The sequence below is a fragment of the Populus euphratica genome, unplaced genomic scaffold (genome assembly GCF_000495115.2).
Source record: "Populus euphratica unplaced genomic scaffold, PopEup_1.0 scaffold24.1, whole genome shotgun sequence".
NCBI classification, from domain to species: Eukaryota; Viridiplantae; Streptophyta; class Magnoliopsida; order Malpighiales; family Salicaceae; genus Populus; species Populus euphratica.
This window is the reverse complement of record NW_011499893.1, coordinates 1,271,925-1,293,842: the sequence shown is the minus strand read 5'-3', so window position 1 is coordinate 1,293,842 and position 21,918 is coordinate 1,271,925. Positions and strand designations below refer to the sequence as shown.

The 21,918-nt window shown below is 35.3% G+C and overlaps 3 protein-coding genes across 6 annotated transcripts; all 3 read right to left on the bottom strand.

The window, feature by feature from the left end:
- Nucleotides 1-2,094: 2,094 nt before the first annotated feature.
- On the bottom strand, nucleotides 2,095-5,220 carry LOC105131684 (probable mitochondrial adenine nucleotide transporter BTL1). Of its 3 annotated transcripts, none has more exons than XM_011034769.1 (6): nucleotides 5,078-5,220; nucleotides 4,770-4,967; nucleotides 4,331-4,425; nucleotides 3,502-3,835; nucleotides 2,954-3,191; nucleotides 2,095-2,722 (listed from the first exon to the last, which is right to left on the bottom strand). In XM_011034769.1, the coding sequence occupies exons 2-6, from the start codon at nucleotides 4,947-4,949 to the stop codon at nucleotides 2,472-2,474; spliced, it is 1,098 nt and encodes a 365-aa protein (XP_011033071.1). In that variant the 5' UTR covers nucleotides 4,950-4,967; nucleotides 5,078-5,220; the 3' UTR covers nucleotides 2,095-2,471. The 3 variants fall into 3 exon arrangements, with proteins under 3 accessions (XP_011033071.1, XP_011033072.1, XP_011033070.1); XM_011034770.1 differs by having other exon boundaries at nucleotides 4,770-4,925; nucleotides 5,078-5,219; XM_011034768.1 differs by lacking the exon at nucleotides 5,078-5,220 and having other exon boundaries at nucleotides 4,770-5,026.
- Nucleotides 5,221-7,466: 2,246 nt separating this feature from the next.
- LOC105131683 (Reticulon family protein) lies at nucleotides 7,467-10,251 on the bottom strand. Its single transcript, XM_011034767.1, has 4 exons — nucleotides 9,884-10,251; nucleotides 9,591-9,732; nucleotides 8,858-8,927; nucleotides 7,467-7,771 (listed from the first exon to the last, which is right to left on the bottom strand). Exons 1-4 carry the CDS (start codon nucleotides 10,102-10,104, stop codon nucleotides 7,656-7,658), a joined length of 549 nt encoding a protein of 182 aa, XP_011033069.1. The 5' UTR covers nucleotides 10,105-10,251; the 3' UTR covers nucleotides 7,467-7,655.
- A 599-nt stretch (nucleotides 10,252-10,850) lies between these two features.
- On the bottom strand, nucleotides 10,851-17,163 carry PUM5 (pumilio 5). Of its 2 annotated transcripts, none has more exons than XM_011034765.1 (10): nucleotides 16,943-17,163; nucleotides 15,675-16,387; nucleotides 13,869-15,265; nucleotides 13,622-13,763; nucleotides 13,386-13,493; nucleotides 13,085-13,297; nucleotides 12,890-13,000; nucleotides 12,205-12,399; nucleotides 11,300-11,471; nucleotides 10,851-11,175 (listed from the first exon to the last, which is right to left on the bottom strand). In XM_011034765.1, the coding sequence occupies exons 2-10, from the start codon at nucleotides 16,296-16,298 to the stop codon at nucleotides 11,153-11,155; spliced, it is 2,985 nt and encodes a 994-aa protein (XP_011033067.1). In that variant the 5' UTR covers nucleotides 16,299-16,387; nucleotides 16,943-17,163; the 3' UTR covers nucleotides 10,851-11,152. The 2 variants fall into 2 exon arrangements, with proteins under 2 accessions (XP_011033067.1, XP_011033068.1); XM_011034766.1 differs by lacking the exon at nucleotides 16,943-17,163 and adding an exon at nucleotides 16,581-16,835.
- Between the last annotated feature and the right edge of the window lie 4,755 nt (nucleotides 17,164-21,918).

Sequence of the window (21,918 nt, the reverse complement as noted above, 5' to 3'; positions counted from 1 at the left end):
TCGGCATTCAAGTTCAAGTATGGCTGCAGCCAGCTGCTTCACTCTTGGTACAAGTGATCCCCTATCTTCTTTGTAGCTTCCAAAAATTTACCGGGAGGATCAAAAGGCTTCACTGAAATCTCAAAATGGAATTCAACTACTTCACCATACTGTACTGGGATCTCAAAGACTTTCTCTCTTACAGCAGTGCTGATGGCTCTGATTTTGCATCGAGCTTTTCTGAGGTTTCTGGTGAAACTTTCAGGAGCGAAATACGAATGCAGATGAGGAAATATCAAGTATCTGAATACGAAAGCCAAATCGAACCAACGTTTCAGGAAAATATCATGTACATGATGGCATTGTGTTGGTTTCGGTCAGATATTTTAAAGTGATATCCAACATCCTTACCATTTACATGAAAATGCATTCTAGGACAGGACTAGTGATTTTTCTCATAGAACCATCAGTAAAAAACTGCCATTCAACATCGTTACTCCTAATTAAAACAACGGCGAGAAAATACAAACAAGAAGAAGTGCAAAATAACTAAGGTGGAAATGCATTTTCTGTCTCCTAAAGAAATACTAAATCAAAAACGCTACTCGTACTTCAACAGGAGGTTGGAAAGGATTTCCAGTGCTTAATACAGAAATAAGGCAGAGTTTTTTATCTTTTCTTGTCTCTGACTTCTTGGAGGAAATGAGAGATGAGTTTAGAATGGCGTCAACGGCTTCCCATTGTTCTTTCCCATTTTCTAATTAAGTCTACAGGAATACGATCACTACCATCATTGACCTCCCTGGTCTTGAGGCTGCCTTCACCTGAGGAGGTAGAATCCAATTTCTTTTGGTTTCTGTTACATTCAGTAGCTTTCCTTGGTCCTCTCAACATGTTCAATTTCATTTTTTTAAGGCCACCACTCATTTCATGTTCAGAACAGTCCCTAGTACTCTTCGAATTGTCACATTTATCTTTCTTCTTACTCGTACAAGAATTCGAGTCACGTTTCTTCTCGCTTCCCTCTTTGCCCTTGCTCTCATCATCAGTAACAGGTTCCTCTGTATGTACAGACTTGACACTTTTTGGAAGACCATGTTCATGTCTTGATTTTCTTTTGCTACTTTGGACATCTCCCCTTTTAGATGAAAAATTCTTACCATCTCCAGCAACAGTCCTATCGTATTGAGTCGCAGAACTGATAAGACTTTTTATCCCTGTGCATAGCCCTGTGCAGTTTCTGCTCGTTTTGTTTGCCAAGATTGCCATTGCCTTCAGCATGCTTTGCCTGCCTCAAATGATTATTAATACTTTCTTCCCTGCAAGTATCCCTGGGAGCTGTTTTGAACAAGGATTCATATGGCCAGGGGCGGAGCTGGGTTCATTTTACAGGGGAGGTCAAAATTAATTTAATAATATATATTATTAAAAACATTATTTATTTAAATTAAAAATATTAAAAAATAAAAAATATTAAAAAAAATTACAGGGGCCCGGGCCCCTGCTTGCCACCCCCTGGCTCCGCCCCTGCATATGGCTGTTTTCCTGAGGTGACCAAATCTCTCTTTACTATCGGCCAATTATGGTTTGTCTGCCAGGTCCTCGCATTACCCAATATCCAAATATGGAGCTTGGCTCTTGTCAGGGGAACAGTCATCCGTTTACATCAGCGACAAATCCAATACTGCTGGGATTCGATCCATTTGTAGAGGAACTTGAATTAGATGCTCTAATAGTAGAAATTATCAGTATACCAACCTCTCAATCCTGAAATGAAATCCATCAACAGTATTGAACTCAACATCAGGTACACCAGATGATCCAAACGCACTAGAAAAACGAGCACAGAGGTGAGAGCTGGCTCTTTTATGGAGTTATGATGCCAATTCTACCACCAACAAGCTCGGATTAGTCTACTGATCAAGAAGATTTGCTTCATCTCTTGATTTTTGAGTTTAAATCTTAAAACAACATTTGAAAATAATTATTTTAAAAAAATATACCAAGTTGATATAAAAACATATGACCCACGAAAAACTCATCTCAATTGACACAATCAGCCCCTTAAATTGAATATCTTACAGACAAATTATATACACTGCACAGACTAGCCAATTTTGGATTTGAATAAATGGAACCAAATTTATTAGTGCTGAGAATCATCAGTGACAAAATTGTTAATGAGAGAACGAAAATCTGTTTGGTATATATCAAAGATTATGAGACGCCAAAACTTCTTTTTGTTTTTTATTATGAAGCTCGGCTGATAAATTTAGCTTAGGTCAGAAATTGAAATGGGCATTACATAAAAGGATAGCCCAATCATATAATGATGATATCCATGAACCTCATATATCCAAAGATTCAATCCTGGGTCCCCGGAACAGTCACCAGCAGGCCCAGCTGCCACCTTCCGCCTTGTGATTATGATAAGACAATCCCAACATTGTCTTCCGAAGGAACATGATGCAGGATTTTTTTGGCCAAAGCTGTCATAAAAGCCGTCTCTCAACAAGCAGTATATCTTTCCAAGCTTCATAAAACATCCAAGTGATGCCTGAGGAAGGCATCACTTTTAAACAACTTGCACCCCACCCTCTGTAAAGTCCCATCAATCCCTCCTCCCTAATTACTTCTGAAAGTGCTGCTGCCATGTGGGGTGGACATTTACCTTGCAGAGCTCCCACCATTAGCCGTTTCCTGGCCACCTCTAACGGAAAGCTAAGGGTGCTAGCAGTAAAACCTGTACATCCAAAATATAAATGAATTATTACCAACTAGCTGACCGAGAAGGTGTTGTAACAACAGTTATCAGTTAGAATGCAGATCTATCTAATCATTTATGCTCTACTAGCCATATGATTGCAATGTATGATAAATCTCCACACTTCACCTTGGAAATAAGAAGCAAGTAAACAGTTTCTCTAATATTACTCTGGAAACTAACGTTTATTTGAAATATACTTTTTCTCACCTGCAAATGCTCCAATTAGAAGCATCTCTGGACGGTTTAGTGAATTCTTATTTTTTCCCTTACAATAAGATGTCTTCATCGTGTCATACATGAAATAGTAGCATGTACTGTATGGAAGCATGCCAATCAGTGTAGGTGAAATCCCGGCATAGAAGGCACCAATCCCTCCATCCTTGTAAATCTTGCTAATTGCAACGCTTAAAGTAGGGTATATATCACGGCTCACAGTCAATCTATCCTGTAAGAAATACAAGTGTCACGATCAGTTAACTAGAAAACAGATGTCTCAACTCTCAAAGATTTTCAGACTTGAAGCTGTAGAAGGAAAAGGTTGTGACCCAATATCACATCTAATTTTCATTAATTAAAACAAAACACAATATGATATACCATGGCACCATATTATCCAAGTCAGAGCAGGATCCCAGGAGGGACATGAACATATATCATCATGATGAATATGCAGTAAAACAGCAGATAGCTACTTAATGCTAATGAAGTTTGATCTCATTTTCCATTTTTTATATTAAAGCTTGTAGTGCAAATACCTTCAAAACTTCGAGAGGATGGCAGGCAAGTGTGCTAAAAATCCCAGCAGCAGCACCACCCACAGCAACTGGAGAAATCCAGGAGAGAGAAAAGCTCAAACTAACAGGACCAAGTTGCACCCTTGGACATTCGCTCTGACTCCATTTCTCTTGTGCTGATGTCATCGCTCGCTTGACACACTCAAATGTTCCAAGTTCAATTGCCTGAGTAGGAATTATACGAAGCATATTGATTCCATTTCCAGCCCACAGTCCCTGCCAACCCTGCTGCTCAATCACCTCCAAGAAACTACCAGAAATGTTTTTGGATCCAACACCAACCACCATTCTTGTTCTGCATTTTAACAGGTAAAAAATCAGGGAAGATGTTTGGATTTTCACGAGTTAGTGGTCAAGACGAATAAAAATGGTAAACAACAAATCGAACATTTCAAAATATCTAGCACGTGTAAGTAAAACTTTGGAAGCTCTCATGAACTGGTTGGTTTCATGATACAAATGCTGATTTATGCTAGCAAAGTTGGTAGGAGTGTACGGAAATTTTCCAAATAGAATCAATCAAGAAACTCCTCTTCTTTCTTCTGAGATCTCAGAATTTATTAACTTACATTGATTAATTCGACCAAATTTCTAGAGCTCTTTCACTCTCAAATTTTACTTCAAAGAATAGATTTACTTCCATAACAGACTAGCTCTCAAGCTCAATCTGCACTAACCGATAGAAACTGACTTCAATAGCACCTAACAATAGCAAATACTAATCTGATGGTTATATAAAAGCAGTAACACAGGTGCTATATAAACAAGAAGACACAGAGCAAATACTAACCTGATGGTTTCTAAAGGCGCGAGCACAGCTTTCGTCATAGCCCCTGCTAAAGCCCCACTGAGAAACTCACCGGCTTCTCTACTCCTCATGAAATCCTGAGTTTTTTCATCATATTCAATTCAAAATATTTTTTATTTAAAAAAAAAAAAGCAAAAAAGGAACATTCAACTCACCCAACTGAAAATAAATAAAAAAAGAAGAAGATATGGGCTTTGCTTTTGTTCTGAATGTAAACCAACTTGGTTCTCTATTAAAGAGATAAATAAAAGGCAGATTCAGAATATTCCATCCAAAATTCATTTATTTACTGAGCAACTTTGCTTTTCCTTCATTACTCTCAGTCTCGACGCAAGCAAAAAAACACATAAATGACAAGGAATTGCTTTAATTCCAAAGGGGAGTAAAAAATGGTGATGAGGAGCAAGTAGGAGGCGCATACTCTAACAGCAAGCTTGAGATCAGGGAGTTGAAATCGGAGCTCAAAAGGAAGAGCAAGAGGAGGAGGAGAAGGTAGAGGGATAGGTTCATCTAGCTCCTTGGGAAGCACCATGGTGACCCCACCGAGCACGTCTCCAAAAACCCCGCACTTCTTCCTCTGCGATTCAGTTTCAAAATCCATCGTCAGTTTTTTTCTTTTCTTTTTTGAAGAAACAAGAAAAAAAAAGAGCTTATTTTTTAACAAGAGTGGGATGAAGCTATGTAGTAATTGGTGTTAGTGTTAGTAGAGGGAGGGAGAAAGGGACATACCTGAGAGTGGGGCTTTTGGGTTCGAAGAGATATTTTCCCTTCCCTCTCGATAGAGTTTTTGTTTGCTTGCTTCCTTTAGTTTTGAAAGAGAGTCGGGAGGGGTATTTCTTGGGTTTTTAGGGTTTTTTTGTTTTTGGTGACTCCTACTTCTTTCCTGAGTTTTTAGGGTTTTTGAAAGACGCAAATTTGAGCGCTTTTTCTCTTGCCAGAGGCTGCGTCTGTCAGTGTCAGAAACAGATGCCCTACCAACTACAGCATAAATATTGGTTCGCTTTTAAATTTATATATTATTTAAATAATATTTTTATTATTAATACATTAAACAAATTTAAAAATATAAAAAAATTAATTTTGAAAATAAATCAACCAGATTCCCATATATTTTTAGAAGATATTTAACAATGTAGTATTGGGTTTTTTAAAAGTATATTTTACTTAAAATATATTAAAATAATATCTTTTATTTTTAAAAAATTATTTTAATATTAATATATTAAAATGATTTGAAAATATAAAATAAAAATTAAAATAAAAAAAATTAATTTATTTTAAAAATATTTTTAAAATATGAAAACAAATAAAGAGAAGGAATGAGTTTGTTGTGAAAGTAACCGGACTACGTAGTATATGCTTAAAATATTGAGAGAGAAAAAAATGAAAAATGAAGAGCATACAATATATGGATGATGGATATGGTCGAAAGAGAGATTAAAGAATGTATTTATAGGTCTTATTTGTTTGCTAGAAAATAGTTTTTAAAATAAATTATTTTTTGATATTTAGTAGTGTAATAGAAAATAAATTGAAAAATATTTTCCAGTATTTGGTTATGTCATGGAAAATAAATTGGAATTAAAAAGAAACAAATATTACAAATTATTAATGTTGAATGAGAATGAAATTGAAATAAAATAATTTCATAAATTATCTCAAATAAAATATAATCAAAATAATAGAGATCAAATCTAAAAAATAAAAAAATTAAAGATGAAGAAATTAAAATAATAATAATAAACATTTCATAAATTATTTCAAATAAAATAAGTAACAATCAAAAGAATAAGAATCAAATTTGATAGATAAAAATTTTCAATAAAAAAATGATAAAGAAAAAGCAAATAATAATTATAAAAATAAAGACCAAAGTTAATATAAAAATTAAATTTTAAAATATAAAATTAAAAAATATATATTCAAAATATATATATATATATATATATATATATCAAAAGTTTAAGAACCAAATTTAATATAATCAATAAATAATATAACATTTTAAATTTTTCATAATTTTCAGAAAGTGTTTTTTACTCAAATTTTTTAGAAAAATATTTTCCTGAAAATTAAGTTAAATTTTTCTTTGACAGGAAAATATTTTTCATTAACCAAATTTTTTAATAATAAATAAATACAAAAAATTTAAAAATTTATTTTTCAAAAAACAAACATCATGATAATATCATTATAGTTCCCGCTAGAGCCCGTTTTTAACTTTCTTATAAACCCAAGATGTAATTCCCAGCACCAAATAATTGGAGTGCCGCCACCCTCACATCTTGTTTTTTTTTTTTTTCTTTTTTTTTCACCTTTTTATTTGAGAATTTAGTTTTTTTAAGAAAAAAGAAAAACTCATCCGGGTACTTGTGCTCCTATAATTGCATGTTTTGCTGCTTCATTTCTCTCAGCATGCTTTTCCAAAGGGCCGACCATACTCATTCCAAGCACTCCTCCATGTTACTTGTTAATATCCTGATTCGAGATTGCCGTTCTGTTACTCCATTTCATTTTCCTAATATTTTCTAAAACAGTGTCGTTCCCCTGAAGTTTTATCCTGAGAGTTACTTCTCAAATAAACAATTAGCAAAATACTCTTGTTTTCCTTGCTGAATGCCCGACCCTTTCCAAACAAGGTCTATACAAACTAAAAGATTTCTCTTCATGGAACAAAAAACATTTGAGAATTTGGGATGGAAAGGGAAAGAATAGTCGAAGCACAGGAATTGGTGGGGGCCACCTGCCACGTGATTTACCTTTCTTTTCTTTTCCTTTCCTTTTTCTCATTGAGACGCTCTTCCACAAATGACCAGGGACCATTTAAAGAAACTTCTGTTGATAAGGAATGGGATAGGAAAGCGAAGCTGTGAACATCCTCCAAAAGGTATCTGCCACTTGCGTTATTGGACCTTTGGCATTGACACAAGTTCACAAAATTCACAACAATCATTTACACGTTCTTATTTTCTGATGTTTTGGATCTTACTGTCCTTAAAAATCACATGCAAAGGGCACACAAAATTTGTGGACGGACAGAGCACTCGAAGTTCTCCGCATGCTTAGAAAACAAAATGCTTCAAGCAAATTCGCAATGGATTTCTCAAATGAAAGATGATGCAATGAAAAGACAAGTACTCGCTCATCATATTATCAATCTGTCCAAATAATTTCTGTTTAATATGAAAAATCATAAGACTTCACAGATTGGCAGAATACAAGACTAAATTTAAATCAACAAGAGTTCCTTCCAGCTATGGATGCAATGAGACCACAGAACACTAAAAAATGGGGGTACATGTACAATTTACAGTACATCTGAATCTACAGAAATGCCGTTACCTCGCCCAAGAAATCGAGAGATGTGGGCACTGCCTGATTGTGAGTTCTCAGCGAGCATGTAAAGACAGAATAAGCATAATGCTGTGCCAGCAAAATCCAAACCAAAATGTGTAAAAAAAGAAAAGGGAGAAGATGATTAGTTATTGATAAATAAAGATTTTCCATGAAATATTCAAATAACAAGCAATCAATAATTGTGCAAAGACAAATGCAGCCAGGCCACCTTCTTAGAGCAAAAGGACCAAGAAAACACTGTCAAGATAAAGAACTCTGCCAACAAAAGAATTGACTCCTTCCAAACATCATATGCTTCTAGTGATTTTGCTTGATTGTGCCCTATGTATTGAAAATTCAACTTATTGACTCGAAACTACAATCATCATTTAAATCACATACCCACCTTGATTTGAGCCTTTCACTATTGTGCCTCAACAAAGAGTTCCATATGCAGTATTAATGAATGACAATGACACAGAACAATAGGGAGAATAAAGTCGATCCAAACAAGACAAGTCATGAGAAATATGAATCTACCATGAGAGTGTGTGCGCCATTTAGCCACATAAAGATTTTTCCAGTAGATTAGTTAATGTAGCCAAAAAGCAAAGGCAATGAGTAATCATAGAAGGACTTTAAGCATGACTCCAACATAAAACTGCCAAGTCAACAGGTTTTCGTATTCTTTCTCACTCTTTTTTTAATAAATTTATTGGGAAAAAAAGATACCCATTCAAAAGCAAGGATAAACATCCTCCTACAACTGAGAGACATGGACAGCAACCAAAGAAAACAAGATCCCTCCAATCCCACTGCATATCAGATAGGGATACCACAGTAAAACCCCAAATTTTTCTATCCACATTTTTTTTCCTCCAGAGGACAGAATTGTGGGAGGAGGCAATGGATTTGGATCTTATGAGCATGCATTACCTATTTTTAACCCATTCATCATAGAAACTTGATTAATATTAACTCTCATTCTCTACAAAACAATAGATGTAATGAAACAGAAACTGAAGATCTAAAAAGAGAAACTTGATCGATATGAACAGAAGAAAAACAAGCATATTTAAAAAAAAAAAACAATACAGATTTCTTATTGCAGTTTTATCCATAAGAACAAAACCGATAATAATGTCACTTGCAAACAAATTATGGCCCGCATACCAGCATAAGCAATTGTAACCCCTGAGACCAGTCGTCCCAAAGATGATAGTATGTAAAGAGAAACGATGACCTGAGGAAAGAAAAAGACAAGATTAACTTCCTGTTACATTTGATAAAATCTGTAAAGAAAAATGTTGTGGCCATTGTGAAGGCATGCCAGTAAAAATCAGAAAGCTTTTCTACAAGACTCCTCAAGAAGTTCCTGAATGAGCAGTGAATCTTGGTCCAGGCAAGTTAATTTGTAGAAAATCACATGATTTAGCTAAGACTGCTAATTCTAGACAATAAATGGGACTGGGAGAGAGAGAGGAGGGGGCAGCATCAGCCGATCAAGGCAATGAGAAAATCAAAAGATACCACAGACAAACCCTATCTGTTAAGATATAAAATGCAGAGGCTCGGTCCTATTTATTGCAGAGATCATGATGATGGATTTTAAGATTCAAGAAGCATGCCTACATCAACAGTAGAAGATTATCTGAGGATAAAGAAACATAACTCATCCCTAGTCTTCACTTGCATTAATTAACAATTTTCCCGCGTCCAAAATCAAGTGAATAATAGCATTGGAAATGGACCTAAAAAGATAGTTATATTCAGAAGCAACAACTTGTTTTGGATAAATTCCTACAAAGAATCCTAATTCCACCTCGTTGCAGTTGCATTAGCATGATGAAGTGAAATTGAAACCCGACTAAGCAGTAGTGAAGTAAGAAATGGAGGGATGGATAACCTTGAAGAAAAGGCGCTTGTCATGGCCAGTAGCAGCAACCCTGAGGACAGATTCAGCAGCTCCAATGGTATTAGCAAACCATGCTACTATACTGTTTGCTGTGTCCTGTGATATCTGCCACTCCAATGGATCCACTGGCACCCTATTTTTATTATTTTTAATTGCAATTCCATCATCATAATTATTATTACTATTATTATGACCAAGATGCAATTCAAAGGAAGGAAGGACAAGAAAAACCCTAAAATTGGAATTGGGGAAAAGGAAAGGAAAGGGAAAAGAGAGAAAAGTACGAGATGTTTAATTGGCGGAAGAGAAGGCCGAGAATAGCGAGGGAGCAGAGGAGGACGATGAGGACATCGGACATCAAAGAGAAGAGGCTAGAATTCCGATAGGCACAGTGGTAGTAAACCAGGGTTCCACTCACTAGTCCAATCAAAGCCTTCCCTATTTCACCGCCACCACCTTCTGACTTTCCCTTGATGTTGCTTATGCTATCTCTATCTGTCATCATCTTCTTCTTCGTTTTCAATCTTCCATTTCTTCCTTTCTCTTGTTGGATGGATCCCCACTGCAGATTCACGAGCCGTCGACCTTTCTTTTCAACTCTAGTTTAAACTTTAAACTAATGTAACCATCTCTGTTTTTCTTCGAATTCGAGTATTTTATTTAACAAAACTCCATCTGGCCTCTATTACTATTTTTTAAAAAACAAATTACGTATTTTCATAACACGTGTTGTGTTTATATAATATCATCTACGGTGAGAGTTAATAAATAAAAACCTCTTCTACAAATAATATACTCAAATTAAAAAATTAAAAATCGAAAGTTAAGTTTCATGGAAGTTGCTTTTATATTATTATTTTTTAAAATTAATATAAAAATTAAATCAAATTAAAATAATATAATTTACAAATAATGTAATATTTTATATTTTTTATAAATTATAAAAATCAAAAAATCACTTTCTAGCCTTGTATTTTTATTGTCATATTTATTTTTGTATTTTAAAAATATTTTTAAAAAATTAAAAAAAAATTATTTTTTATTTAAATTTAATATTTTTTTAATATTTTTAAACAATTTTAATGTACCAATATCAAAAATAATTTTTAAAAAACAACAACACCCAAACACATACACACATGCATGAGAAACTCCAGTAATATTTTATGAGTTTACTTATTTTTAGAAATATAAATACAGATATACTGTAAAACTCAAATATATATATATATATATAGGGGGAAAAAGAAATAAGAAGACAAGCTCATCTTAATCCAGGAAATAAAAAAGACACCAATCACCATTACTTATTTCTATACATAAAATATACAAATCATAGGAGTATATTTATAATACATTTTAATACTGTTTTATTAAATTCTGCAATCTCAACAAGCAACTACAAATGGCACGAGACACCCCTCCTTCCGGCCATTCTCCGAGTTTCAGTTGTCCATCCCATGTTCTCTTCTCCTCTCCTGTTCCCCCATGATTCCATGCCTGCAACGATCAGCATTCCCAGTCAGTTCGCCCACGTGTCTTCTTCTAACCGATCAAGTTTCCAGCACTTGCCTCTCTGCATCATAAATCAAGCATTACCATCATTGCCACAACTCTAGCACTAAAATCACAAGGCGCGCTTTTTCAGGTTCAAAATTGAAACTCGTGCTTTATTTTAGGAGAAAAAAAGGCTGGCGCACCTTCACCGGATAGTTGCTCAAACCGGGCGACAATGTGCTTCCCGTAAGTGTACTTCTTCAGAGCATTAAGGTGGGCATTGATACGACTGAGCAATATTTCCTTCTGTTGATCATTGCTTGTTTCCAGTATCTTTTGGACAACATAATTGGCAAATTGGTCCTTCATCATTATCTGATATTCAAGGCCAAAAGAAGATGCAATTAGCAAGCAGAAAACAGTCTATAGAGTCCTATCATAGTGTATCACCGGCGAGTATTGCCAAGAATCTGTGCATTGTCAACAGTAAGAAAAATTCTTGAATGGTACCAATTTGAAGAAATCAGTTTGACTATATCTCAGTTCACAACAATCTTATTCATTTGCAATTCTATTTGAGGACAAATAGTAGTGATTCAATCTCTGATACTTCTTTTCTTTTAAATAACCTCTGCTCAAGAAGAGTTTATAATCACCTGGCAGAGTATATTAATCTCAAGGAAGAAACAGAGCCTACCATTAGCATATCCAACCGCACCAAATTCTAAATCCAGTTCAAAAACTGCAGTTTAATGAGCAGATGATTAAGTAAACATATTGCTTTAACTAAACTTTGGCTATGGTAGGTTTGGGTTTGAAGTGCTCCCAGCATAGCTGGTTCCGAAATCAACACAGAAGATGGTTGCGCTAAGTTGGCAGCTAAAATGGAACTCATCATATCAATAATGAAATTGATCGAAACAAGAGGAAAACAAAGCAGTATCCAACCTCAACAGAGAAAGCTCAAAAAGAAAAGGGCTTCCACGTGCTCAATAAATAAAACTGAAAGCCCCTTCTAGCAGTAGTAATCAGGGGATGAATTAGCTCAAAACAATGAAGGGCAGTGGTTTTCAAGTTACAGTGTTACTTATTCCTCCTTTTAACTTACCAGCAAGTTGTCATTTTCCTCAGACTGCCCAATAATCTCCCTAATCATGAGCTCCCTTTCAGCAGCATCAGCATGCTTCAAACACTTCTCAACAACATTTGATGCATACTTATGCTGACTCATTTGTACAATTTTCCCAGTCAACTTGCTGATAATTTGGCTTCTTTCATGGGGCTTTCCCCTCTCCAAAACATGCTACAAGCAGCAAAGTAAATCTTAAGAGGAAAACAAATTGGAAATATTCAATAGATATGGAGGCCAAGGGCAAAACATGAAATACAGGAGCACACAAATTCCTAACAAAATATGGTAATATGAAAACAAACTAAAACTTGGACTAACTGCACCAGCAAGGCACGGTAAATACTGGCTCAAACTAATAATCTAGCCCACAAAGTAAATCTACAATTAGCCAAACCTAACAAAAATTTAGTAGCAGTTTTTCAAAAAATTAAAAAAAAAAACCTTGCAATAAAACCAAAAATCAATATAATTGTCCACTTTTTAATTTTAGACTAAAATCCTTTCTACACACCCCAAAAAAAAAAAAGATACCAATCTGCAAGGAGAGGGTGTACCCTAACTTCTGTTGGGGCAAACAGTTCATATATTAGTGATCAACATTTCACATGCAAAAGGTTGATATTTGTATCATAAAGTATATTGTGCTGTGGAAAAAACAAACCTGGGTAACATAGTTGCCATACTGGTCTTGAGCAAGAAGGTAGGAAGATTCTAAGATCTCATCAACTATACATTGACTTTGCAGCTCATCAGAACAATGCTCCAAAACTCTCTATCACAAACCAGAAGCATAGAGTTGAAGTATGATAGAGAAAATGATAAAGAAGATTGTGTCCCCAGTAAACAGTTGCATTACCTGAATGACACGGCAACCATAGGGATGAGTTGACAGCGTGACAACTTGGCCTCGGAACGCAGAAATAATAAATTCAATATGCTCAGCAGGTACACATTCTATACACTTCTGTATTACATGGTTTCCATTTTGATCATGTACGCATCTCATAACATGCCCATCAAGCTCTTGAGCAAGTTTTGCTTTCTGATCAAGCTCAATCACTTCGAGGGCCTTGAGAAAGAAAATATATGATTATCTTTATCCACTAAAGTACTGTATTTGGGACGGCAAGACTATTTATGTAGGATACATAACATACCTTCTGAATTACACGGCAACCATACATTTGCAAACTTAACTGCAACATCTGTCCAGAAAGTTTTTCTGCAAGCTCTATTCTCTGTTCAGGACTTCCATGTTCAAAAAACTGTAGTACAGAATACCATGTTAAATAATCAATAACAAATGGTTTTTATGAAAATCAAGTATGGTTGAGACAATTGCAAGGAGAAGGAGAAAAAAAAAGGTCAAAGCAAGAAAAACATGATAACATACTTTTTGAATAACATAATTTCCAAAAACATCTGTCATTAGTTTTGGAGCATGAGGAAGAACTTCTTTAAATACAGACTCCTTTTCCTCATCATTGCAATTTTCCAGCTTTTGCTGAATAAATCGACTGCCATGTTGGTCAACACTGCAGTTAAGCGTACAACAAAAATTATTCTTGGTATTAATTTTTTATGCTTGGAATGACATGGCAATCAAAAAGAGATGCAAAAAACATGCAGTTTAGACACACCTGAATTCAACTATGCGCCCTGCTACATCAGGGAGTTCAAATTTCCGGGCATTGTTTGATTTTAGTTCTTCAAGAAAGTAATGCCTTTTGGGGTCATCAGCACTGTTAACTGCTCTCTGTTCTTGACCTCTGAAATATAATCCTGCATTTCTACCGGAACCTTGGGGAAATCTCAAGTCAGTTCGCCGACTCAGATGATTAACTCTGCCTACTGGAGATGATGGAAGCACTGGACTGGTAAGAGGCGAGGCTGGGAAATGGGTTATGACGCCCATGCCTGGGGGACCTCCATAATAGCTACCGCCAGAAATTCCTATTTTTCCTGGAAGGGGAATGCTTAAACCTCCATTTGTTGAAGTTAGAACTTTCTGATTGGCCATATGAGCAGCAGCTGCCAAATCTTTCTGTGGAATGAAAGAATCAATCTGAGGCCCAGTAGTTCCACTTGATGCCAAACGATTATGAGGAGGAGTAGCACTATATACATCCCCGAAAGGATGTTGAAAGAGTTGTGCGTGAAGAGGGTCCACAAAAGAAGGCTGTAGCATCAATCCATGGTGTCCATAAAACTTGGCCAGATGTTGCAAGCTACCTATTTGTTGAACTGCTGAAGCATCAGCAGTTCGACCATCATTGCTTGGACCAGGAGCACCACCAAATGACACGGGAATAGTGCTGTGAGATGGAAAGCCAGGCATATATGGGGAAATAAACGCAGAACCAACAGCATATCCACCCATATTATACTGTGGGGGGTATACACTAGATGGCTGGTAAAAGGGAATCCCAGCACTCGTATAAGCTCCTTGTGGTGCATAGAAAGGAGGGTTCATCACAGCGGAATGCGATGATGGAAGTACCTCAGTGGAGGAGAATTTAGGATAACCATGGGAAGGTTTTCCCATGCTACTGTGAGATGGATTTGTACCTTGAGAAATCACTTGAACCTGATGTGGAATGCCTTGCTGGCTGTGTGAATGATGCTGTGGTATATTCCTTCCATAAGTTTGCTGATCTTGTTTGTTTTTTGTTCTCAACTCCATTCTGGCAGAGCCTGATTCTCGGCAACCTCTAATCGAGGCATCAACCTCAAATCCAGTACCTTTAGTGCTGGATTCACCTTTTTGCTGGGTTGGAGCCCCAGCACGACATGGTGAAGTTGGCAAATCAGCACTTGGAGGATCATTGATGGATAATAACCTCAAACCATCAACCTCCAGTGCATACGTATCAACACAAACATCAGAACCAGCATTTGATTCTGATATTTTGGACATGCTGGCAGAAGAAACATTTGATGAAATTGCATGGACATCGTGATCAATTCCTACTTCTGCTGCATGGCTTGAGGATCGGGACTGGCTGTATACAGGAGAAGGGGTGCGAGGGAAGTCTTCCTACAAATTCATCAAAGAGAATGCAGGGGTTTGAGGGAAATGGTTAGAGCAAAGCCACGAACATCAAAAGGGGAGAAATTAGTTGGTGAAATTTATATGATCTGGAAAAGGCTACACGTACAAATATACATGCAATATCCTTTCATAAATTAAATGCTACACAACATATAAAATGTGACAAAAATTAAAAGGAAGAGATGAACCAAGCATGAAAAGTGAAAGTGTCCCAGAAATTGAGACTCCCCACTGTTAATTCTAGACCTGAATCAGACCTCAGAAGAAACCAACTAAACCAGCAGCAAAAAATCACCAAAAAAGTATATGAGAGATGGCTAATAACATATCATGCTTATCATGCCAATTCACTAAACTCCAAGTGTTATTTTCCTGAAAGAAGAAAGCCGCATACCTGAATGAGATCCACCAAACTCTTATGTCGACCTGCCAGAGAAGTTGCGTTCTGTCCAGATATATACACGCCACTATTTTCTGAAGCTCCTCTAGGTGATCTATCTTCATTTGGCTCCTCCTTGTGAGTTGAAAGGGAACTTTTGGGTAGCTGCGGGGATCCATTGCCACTTTCAGGTCTCCAATTATTCCCAAAACCACCAATATGGTGCACCAGACGCCGATTCTCCCGTGACAATAGTGGTGGAGGAAGCCTTGGATTCAAGTTGACATTGGAGCAGTAGTACGCAAAGTAAGCTGGATCAGAGCGGAATTGTTCTTCTGACTCGCAATTTTCAATAACACTGCCTAAACTTTCCAAGCTAGAACTCATGCCTGAGTTGTGTTGAGCTAAAAGGTTTCCAATAGCAGCAAATGACCCCTCCATACTTGGTGGTGCACTGCCACTTCGACTGGGAATCGTCTCAGTTTCATCTCCATGGAATCCCTGCCTCTTCAGAAGCAATCCTAATTCCTCTGCTGCCATACTTCTTAAGGGTGATCCAAGTACAGCAGAATCCTTAGAACTGGCCCACTCTCTAGCACCACCACTCTCCACCATTCTCATGGGGCTTTCAGTAGCCATCCTGCTTAGACTTACAACCAGCTCTTTTCTGTTCAGAGAAGAAACTTACATTGTTTCCAGCAATGCATCAAAGCCATGATGATCCAGTTCTGCAATTCAAGAAGTAAAAATTACTAACCATTATAGGGATGACACAGGCAGGCTGCAGGCACCTGACCTGTGACTGGGTACAGCTGGACAGAGTACTCCATGATTTAAGGTTGATTAGTTTATGCAACTCCAAAACATTTATAACTTGTATAATTCCACTATCTGAAATATTGTCCTCTATAAAGTCCATACCTGGTGCTTCAAAAATTCCCAATTTCAAACAGAATTATGACAATATTTAAACCAAACACGAACAGCACAAGTTTATTCTTCTGGTCAGCTTCTGTATATGTGGCTATGCCATTAAAAATGATGAAAGCTCGATTTTTTTTTATCTCTTTGTAACCCCGACTGAAAACTTGGGAAATCCACTAAACCCCAGCAGGCAATTACGACCCCACCGTCGAACAAAATCGGCAAATTAAAGGAAATAAAAGAAACCCTTTATTCTTAAAGCCGCAGACTCCCTCTACATGAAACCAAGCCACTCGACAATCAAATTGACTGATCACAAACCACAGATGAGAAGAGCACTTAGGAAGAGAGAGCCTTACCAGCTGATTTAAAAAAAAAAAAAAAGACCTGGGGAGTCTGAAACAAACCCTGCCCCCGAGTCTGTTGGAGAGTTCTGGAGTAAGCACACAGATGTTAGAGAGTGAGAGAGTTTAGGGTTGAAAACTACAAATGGCAGTTCGCAAAGAAGCCTCAGAGTTAGCCCCGAAGCCAGGGTGAATTTCAAGTCTTCCTTTGGACTTTGTCCGTCCCCTCCCCATTAATTAATTACAGTTTTTCATTTAACGAAGCATAATGAGGCACCTTGTTTTCTAGTGGTGGTATGTCAAAGGACGAGAATGCCACTGTCTGCCCTGTTTGCGGGGGTTGGGTGGCGTTGCGACCTTGCGGTGTGACTTGGGGTGGTTTGGTCTTATGGAGGACACGTGTTTGTTCAGGATCTTACAAGAGAGACAAGTTGGTGACACGTGGCTTATGAGCGGAGTCAAGTTGCAGCTTGTCATGGGGGGCGTGTTTGGAATGAAAACACTATTGCGTGTCTCTCCATTTGGGGATTTGATATATTCTCCGGGACTTACAGGAGCGAAGTCCAGCATGCATGTAGAGGAAAGAGGTCACATGAAATCAATGTCTCCTCGTGATTTTCCTCGATCTTGTGATCATGGGAATGGCTTATGGCTTTTTCCACCACTTTCTTCTTTTATATTTAGATTAAGTTCTTTAAAATATATAAATATATATTTCAGTAGAGTTGTTCTTGTTTATATAAAATTGTTAATGATTTTCTACAAGTCCTTCTGAATTCAGAAAGCAAGAAACGGAACCACATGAATGGAATGAACGATTTTCTTCTTCTTCTTCTTCTTCCACCTTGACACGGATTAAATCTATTTTGATAATTGTCCATTTTTACACGGGTGGATGGTATGCTGATGTATATCTTGTACGAGTGCATTGCCATAAAGACTCTCTCTTTTATATTCAATTTCCATATAACAACCTGAGAAATAAACTATTTAGAATAGATTTATAATTATATTAATTACGGGTGTGTTTGTTTTTATGTTTAAAAAGCATTTTTCAAGATTTTTATTTTTTATTTAAATTAATTTTTTTACGATTTTGGATCTTTTTCACATGCGTGCTGGTATAAAAATTAAATTGTAATATTATTTTAAAATAAAAAATGCTTTGAGAATGGATGGTTGTCACCATTTCAAATACAATTCTCGTCCACGCGTCAAAGATGTCAGGTATAACTTGATTTGCGGCAGATTGTTCATTTTCATGATCTAAACACTCAATTGGAATCAACATTCCTCTCTATCCACTTCTAATTATCATGGGGCAAGCCAGCCAGGTGGCCTACCCTTTCATTTACGCGTAAGTAGCACAATCCTCTCTCCTACAATTTCACAACAACTTGGTGTGACCGCTTTAATTACATGGAGATACCCTTTATACCACGACAACGATGCATTTATCAGATATTTAAGTGCTGTTTTGAGGTTGGATGATAACTATTTTTTAAAAGCATTTCTTTTGATATTTTTTATTATTATTATTATTATTATTATTATTTTAAAAATTATTTTTGATACTAAATTGAAAAATCAAAAAAATAAAAAGAATCTTAATCATTTTAATTCCTTATAGCCCTTCAAGGCTGGAATGATGAAAATAACTATATAAGTCATGAATTGGCAAGGGTTAGCGCATGGATAAACTTGGATATGATTTAAAATAATATTATTTTCGATAAAATTAAAAAAACTAAAGCTATGCTGCCAGTACAAATATATATGATTTTGCGGGGTCTCGTATAATCGTAGGAGACCATTTGGTGGTTTAAGTTTAACAAAACCAGAATATACTGTAGCTTGATGAATTACCAAATGTAACATCAAGCGAGATCAGTAAAGTCGCAGCAAATGACTTAGCAACATGGTTGTTTTCGTGTCATTGAATGCTCTTTTTTATTATTTTAAATTACTCTTGTTATTACTATTATTTTGATGCATAGGTATTAAAAATAAATTAATTAAAAAATATTTCAATAGATTAAAAAAATATCTAAAAAAGTAATTGTCTGAAGGAAGATAAACGCGCTTTAAATAACCCACAAGTGGATGAGGTTGCGGACCCAAAGCTTCCGGTTGAAGCCCGAGCAAGATAGGTGGAGGCACAGGTGTACGTACCTCTGGGATAATATATAATTATTAAAAGCGTATCTCCAAAGTAAAAGAAACCTCTGACGTGACGAAATTTACATGATAAAGCATGAGCCATCTCTTCACTTCGATGGAATCATCAATGTTCTACTCTGGTTCCTGTAGTTTAGAATACCTCAACGTCAGCCTCACTGTTTCAACAAATTTCCCACATGGTCCCTATCTGCTGGATTTCAAAGGGAAAGAACCTATCATCTGGAATCGATTATACATTTTAAATGAATTCAATTACAGTGTTTAACTTAAATTCAACTGATGAATGAATAAATTGAATTTGTATATTTAAATGAGACGGAGTTTAGTTCATGCATTACCTTATCAATATACATTCAATTTAGGAGGTTAGAGAGAAGCTGGAGGAGCGAGTACACATTTGAGCTGTTTTTATTTATTTTCAGAAGCTTTTAAGAATCTACTTGAGGGCATCTGTACAGGGATCCCGGAGAGAGAGAAAGGATTGAAGAGGTGGCGCGTCGTCAAGATCCGTCAGGGTCTTGGTAAGCGGAAGCTGCATGGGGATGTTTCTGTTTTGGAAACATTAAGGATGGGATTGAGAAATTTGAAGCTATAGGAGCTGAAATAAATCTTTACCGAAACTATAGAGAGAGGAAATAGTTTGTTGCATGTCGTAAACTGCAAAGGGCACGACGAATCACACCCCATTTTTAGTCAACGACCCGTTTTCTTGTCGCAGTTTTCCTTCCTTCTTTCCTGTACGCTGTCAAGGCACCCACACTTGTTTCTATTAAAAGCCATCGTCCATTCGTTTAATTATAAGAAATACATGATTAACGGCGTTGAAATTATAATAATAAATTTAATTATAAGAAGACGCTATTCGTGTGCATAATTTTTTTAAAATTAATCGTCAAGTTCAAATTTTGTATTTTGTTTGGACGAGAAGATAATAATAAGAGCTCAAAAATTTTAACAATAAAATATTTTAATTTAATTTAATTTAATAAATAAAAAGACTTTCTTAGTTTGTTTTCTTAGTTTGATTTGACTTGATTTAATTTAACAAATAAAAAGATTTTCATCATTTGTTTTTTTAGTTTGATTTGATGGGAAAAAAATTTGATATTTTCTTCTTTGTTATACTTTGATTTATTTGAGAGAACTTTCAAGTATATATATACTTGATTTTTAATTTTTGTTGATTGGGTTTGATTTATTAGTTTAGTTATCTATTTATAAATAGACCATGTGTAATTTACATTGAATGTTTTTTATCTAAATTATATTTTAAAAAAATGATATAAAAAGCACTTAAAATATCCTTGGTCATAAGAATATTAAATTACACATCATGAAATGTATTTGGATTTGATTTTTTAACTTAATATGGGTCAAAGCTCAATTGATATGAATCAAATTAGATCTAGATTTTATCTTAAAATTCCCATTAATTAATTTTACAAGGTCAGTCATATCTTTCTGACTATATATCGTATCGAGTTGAATTTTTTATATAGAAATACTAGACACGCTAAAATATATTTTAATAAAATTTTAGATCAATTGGAGTTCAAAAATATATTATTTAAACTAGTTAAAGTTTTATATTACTGTCTTGACATATTCGCTGATAAAATATTTTTTATTGGCTATTTTCAGGCCATTCAAATGAGGTTTTTTTAGTTTATAAACTTGTACTTGAACTTAGGCTATAAGGATTTCTAACATGACCTAAAGTCATTGGAGTTCATACTTTACAAGGATTTCAAACCCCGCGTGGACTTGATGTGCTGACATCTAGGGGGATTCCCCCCCTTGCATGTATTCTTGCACATCAAGAATACTAGGAAGATGCAATATAAGGAAGGGAATTTTAACCGTTAAAACTAAGTTTTTATAGTTGAATTCATGCATTAAAAGTTTCAACCAAAACACTACTCAAAGACCTTGAAAATTTCAACCATATAAAAAAAATTCTAGCACTAATACTTTATTTTTATCATCCTATGATATTTAGTTGATGTTGAACAATTATTTTTAATTTGAATCTATTCAAGTTCATTAAGTATTACTTAGAAAATTATTTTATTATTAGACTTATGTTAGTTAATTCTTAGTTTGGATCAATTAGCCTTTAACTCTAAAAAAATCCATTAGGATTATTTAGAGAACACTATATAGTGATTTTGGAGCTGTAAATTTCAGTGATTTGACAATAATAAACATGAATTTATTCATTTTGATTATATGTTATAAAATATCATTTCTTTATAAGGACAAAGACCATGCATTTAATCTATTAAAGATTAATTAGTTTTGTGGCACCATTCACATACTTCAGGAGCAAGGTTATTCCCAAGTTCAAGTTTATCTCAACACTTTAAATTTACTTTTGGGTGAAAGTTCTATTGAACATGTATTTTGGCTTTCCATGTTGTACTTCAACTATATGTTATACTTTAACTTTAGTTGCTTGATCACATGAGTAGGAGAGTTATATTACCAATAAATTTAATATATGATCAGACACAATAAATTTATTTTTTTGATAATAAAGAGCTTGAATGATGGGTTGGGCTTATAGAGATTTCAAGATTTGAAAATAATTTTTTGTTTAAAAATAAATTAAATACTTTGATACTGTACATCAAAATAATGAAAAAATATCTTTAATATCTCTTTGGCAGTGTTTGGGAACACGGTTGAACCTGCGTTCCTAAAAAAATCAATTTTTTTTATTTTTATTAAAATTTAATATGATTTGTACGTTTTGGATCGTTTTGATGTGCTGATGTTAAAAATAATTTTTTAAAAATAAAAAAAATTAT

What these genes read in the sequence shown, in the direction of transcription:
- LOC105131684 (XM_011034769.1), bottom strand. Translation starts at nt 4,949, where the DNA reads ATGGATTTTGAAACTGAATCGCAGAGGAAGAAGTGCGGGGTTTTTGGA. An exon ending in ATCTCAAGCTTGCTGTTAGA is followed by an intron (nt 4,426 to 4,769) that starts GTATGCGCCTCC and finishes GAAAAAACTCAG; the next exon opens with GATTTCATGAGGAGTAGAGA. An exon ending in GCGCCTTTAGAAACCATCAG is followed by an intron (nt 3,836 to 4,330) that starts GTTAGTATTTGC and finishes GTTAAAATGCAG; the next exon opens with AACAAGAATGGTGGTTGGTG.
- LOC105131683 (XM_011034767.1), bottom strand. Translation starts at nt 10,104, where the DNA reads ATGATGACAGATAGAGATAGCATAAGCAACATCAAGGGAAAGTCAGAA. An exon ending in TTCCGCCAATTAAACATCTC is followed by an intron (nt 9,733 to 9,883) that starts GTACTTTTCTCT and finishes TAATAAAAATAG; the next exon opens with GGTGCCAGTGGATCCATTGG. An exon ending in ACAAGCGCCTTTTCTTCAAG is followed by an intron (nt 8,928 to 9,590) that starts GTTATCCATCCC and finishes TTCTTTCCTCAG; the next exon opens with GTCATCGTTTCTCTTTACAT.
- PUM5 (XM_011034765.1), bottom strand. Translation starts at nt 16,298, where the DNA reads ATGGCTACTGAAAGCCCCATGAGAATGGTGGAGAGTGGTGGTGCTAGA. An exon ending in GGGCGCATAGTTGAATTCAG is followed by an intron (nt 13,764 to 13,868) that starts GTGTGTCTAAAC and finishes GCTTAACTGCAG; the next exon opens with TGTTGACCAACATGGCAGTC. An exon ending in AGGAAAATGACAACTTGCTG is followed by an intron (nt 11,472 to 12,204) that starts GTAAGTTAAAAG and finishes CTTGAATATCAG; the next exon opens with ATAATGATGAAGGACCAATT.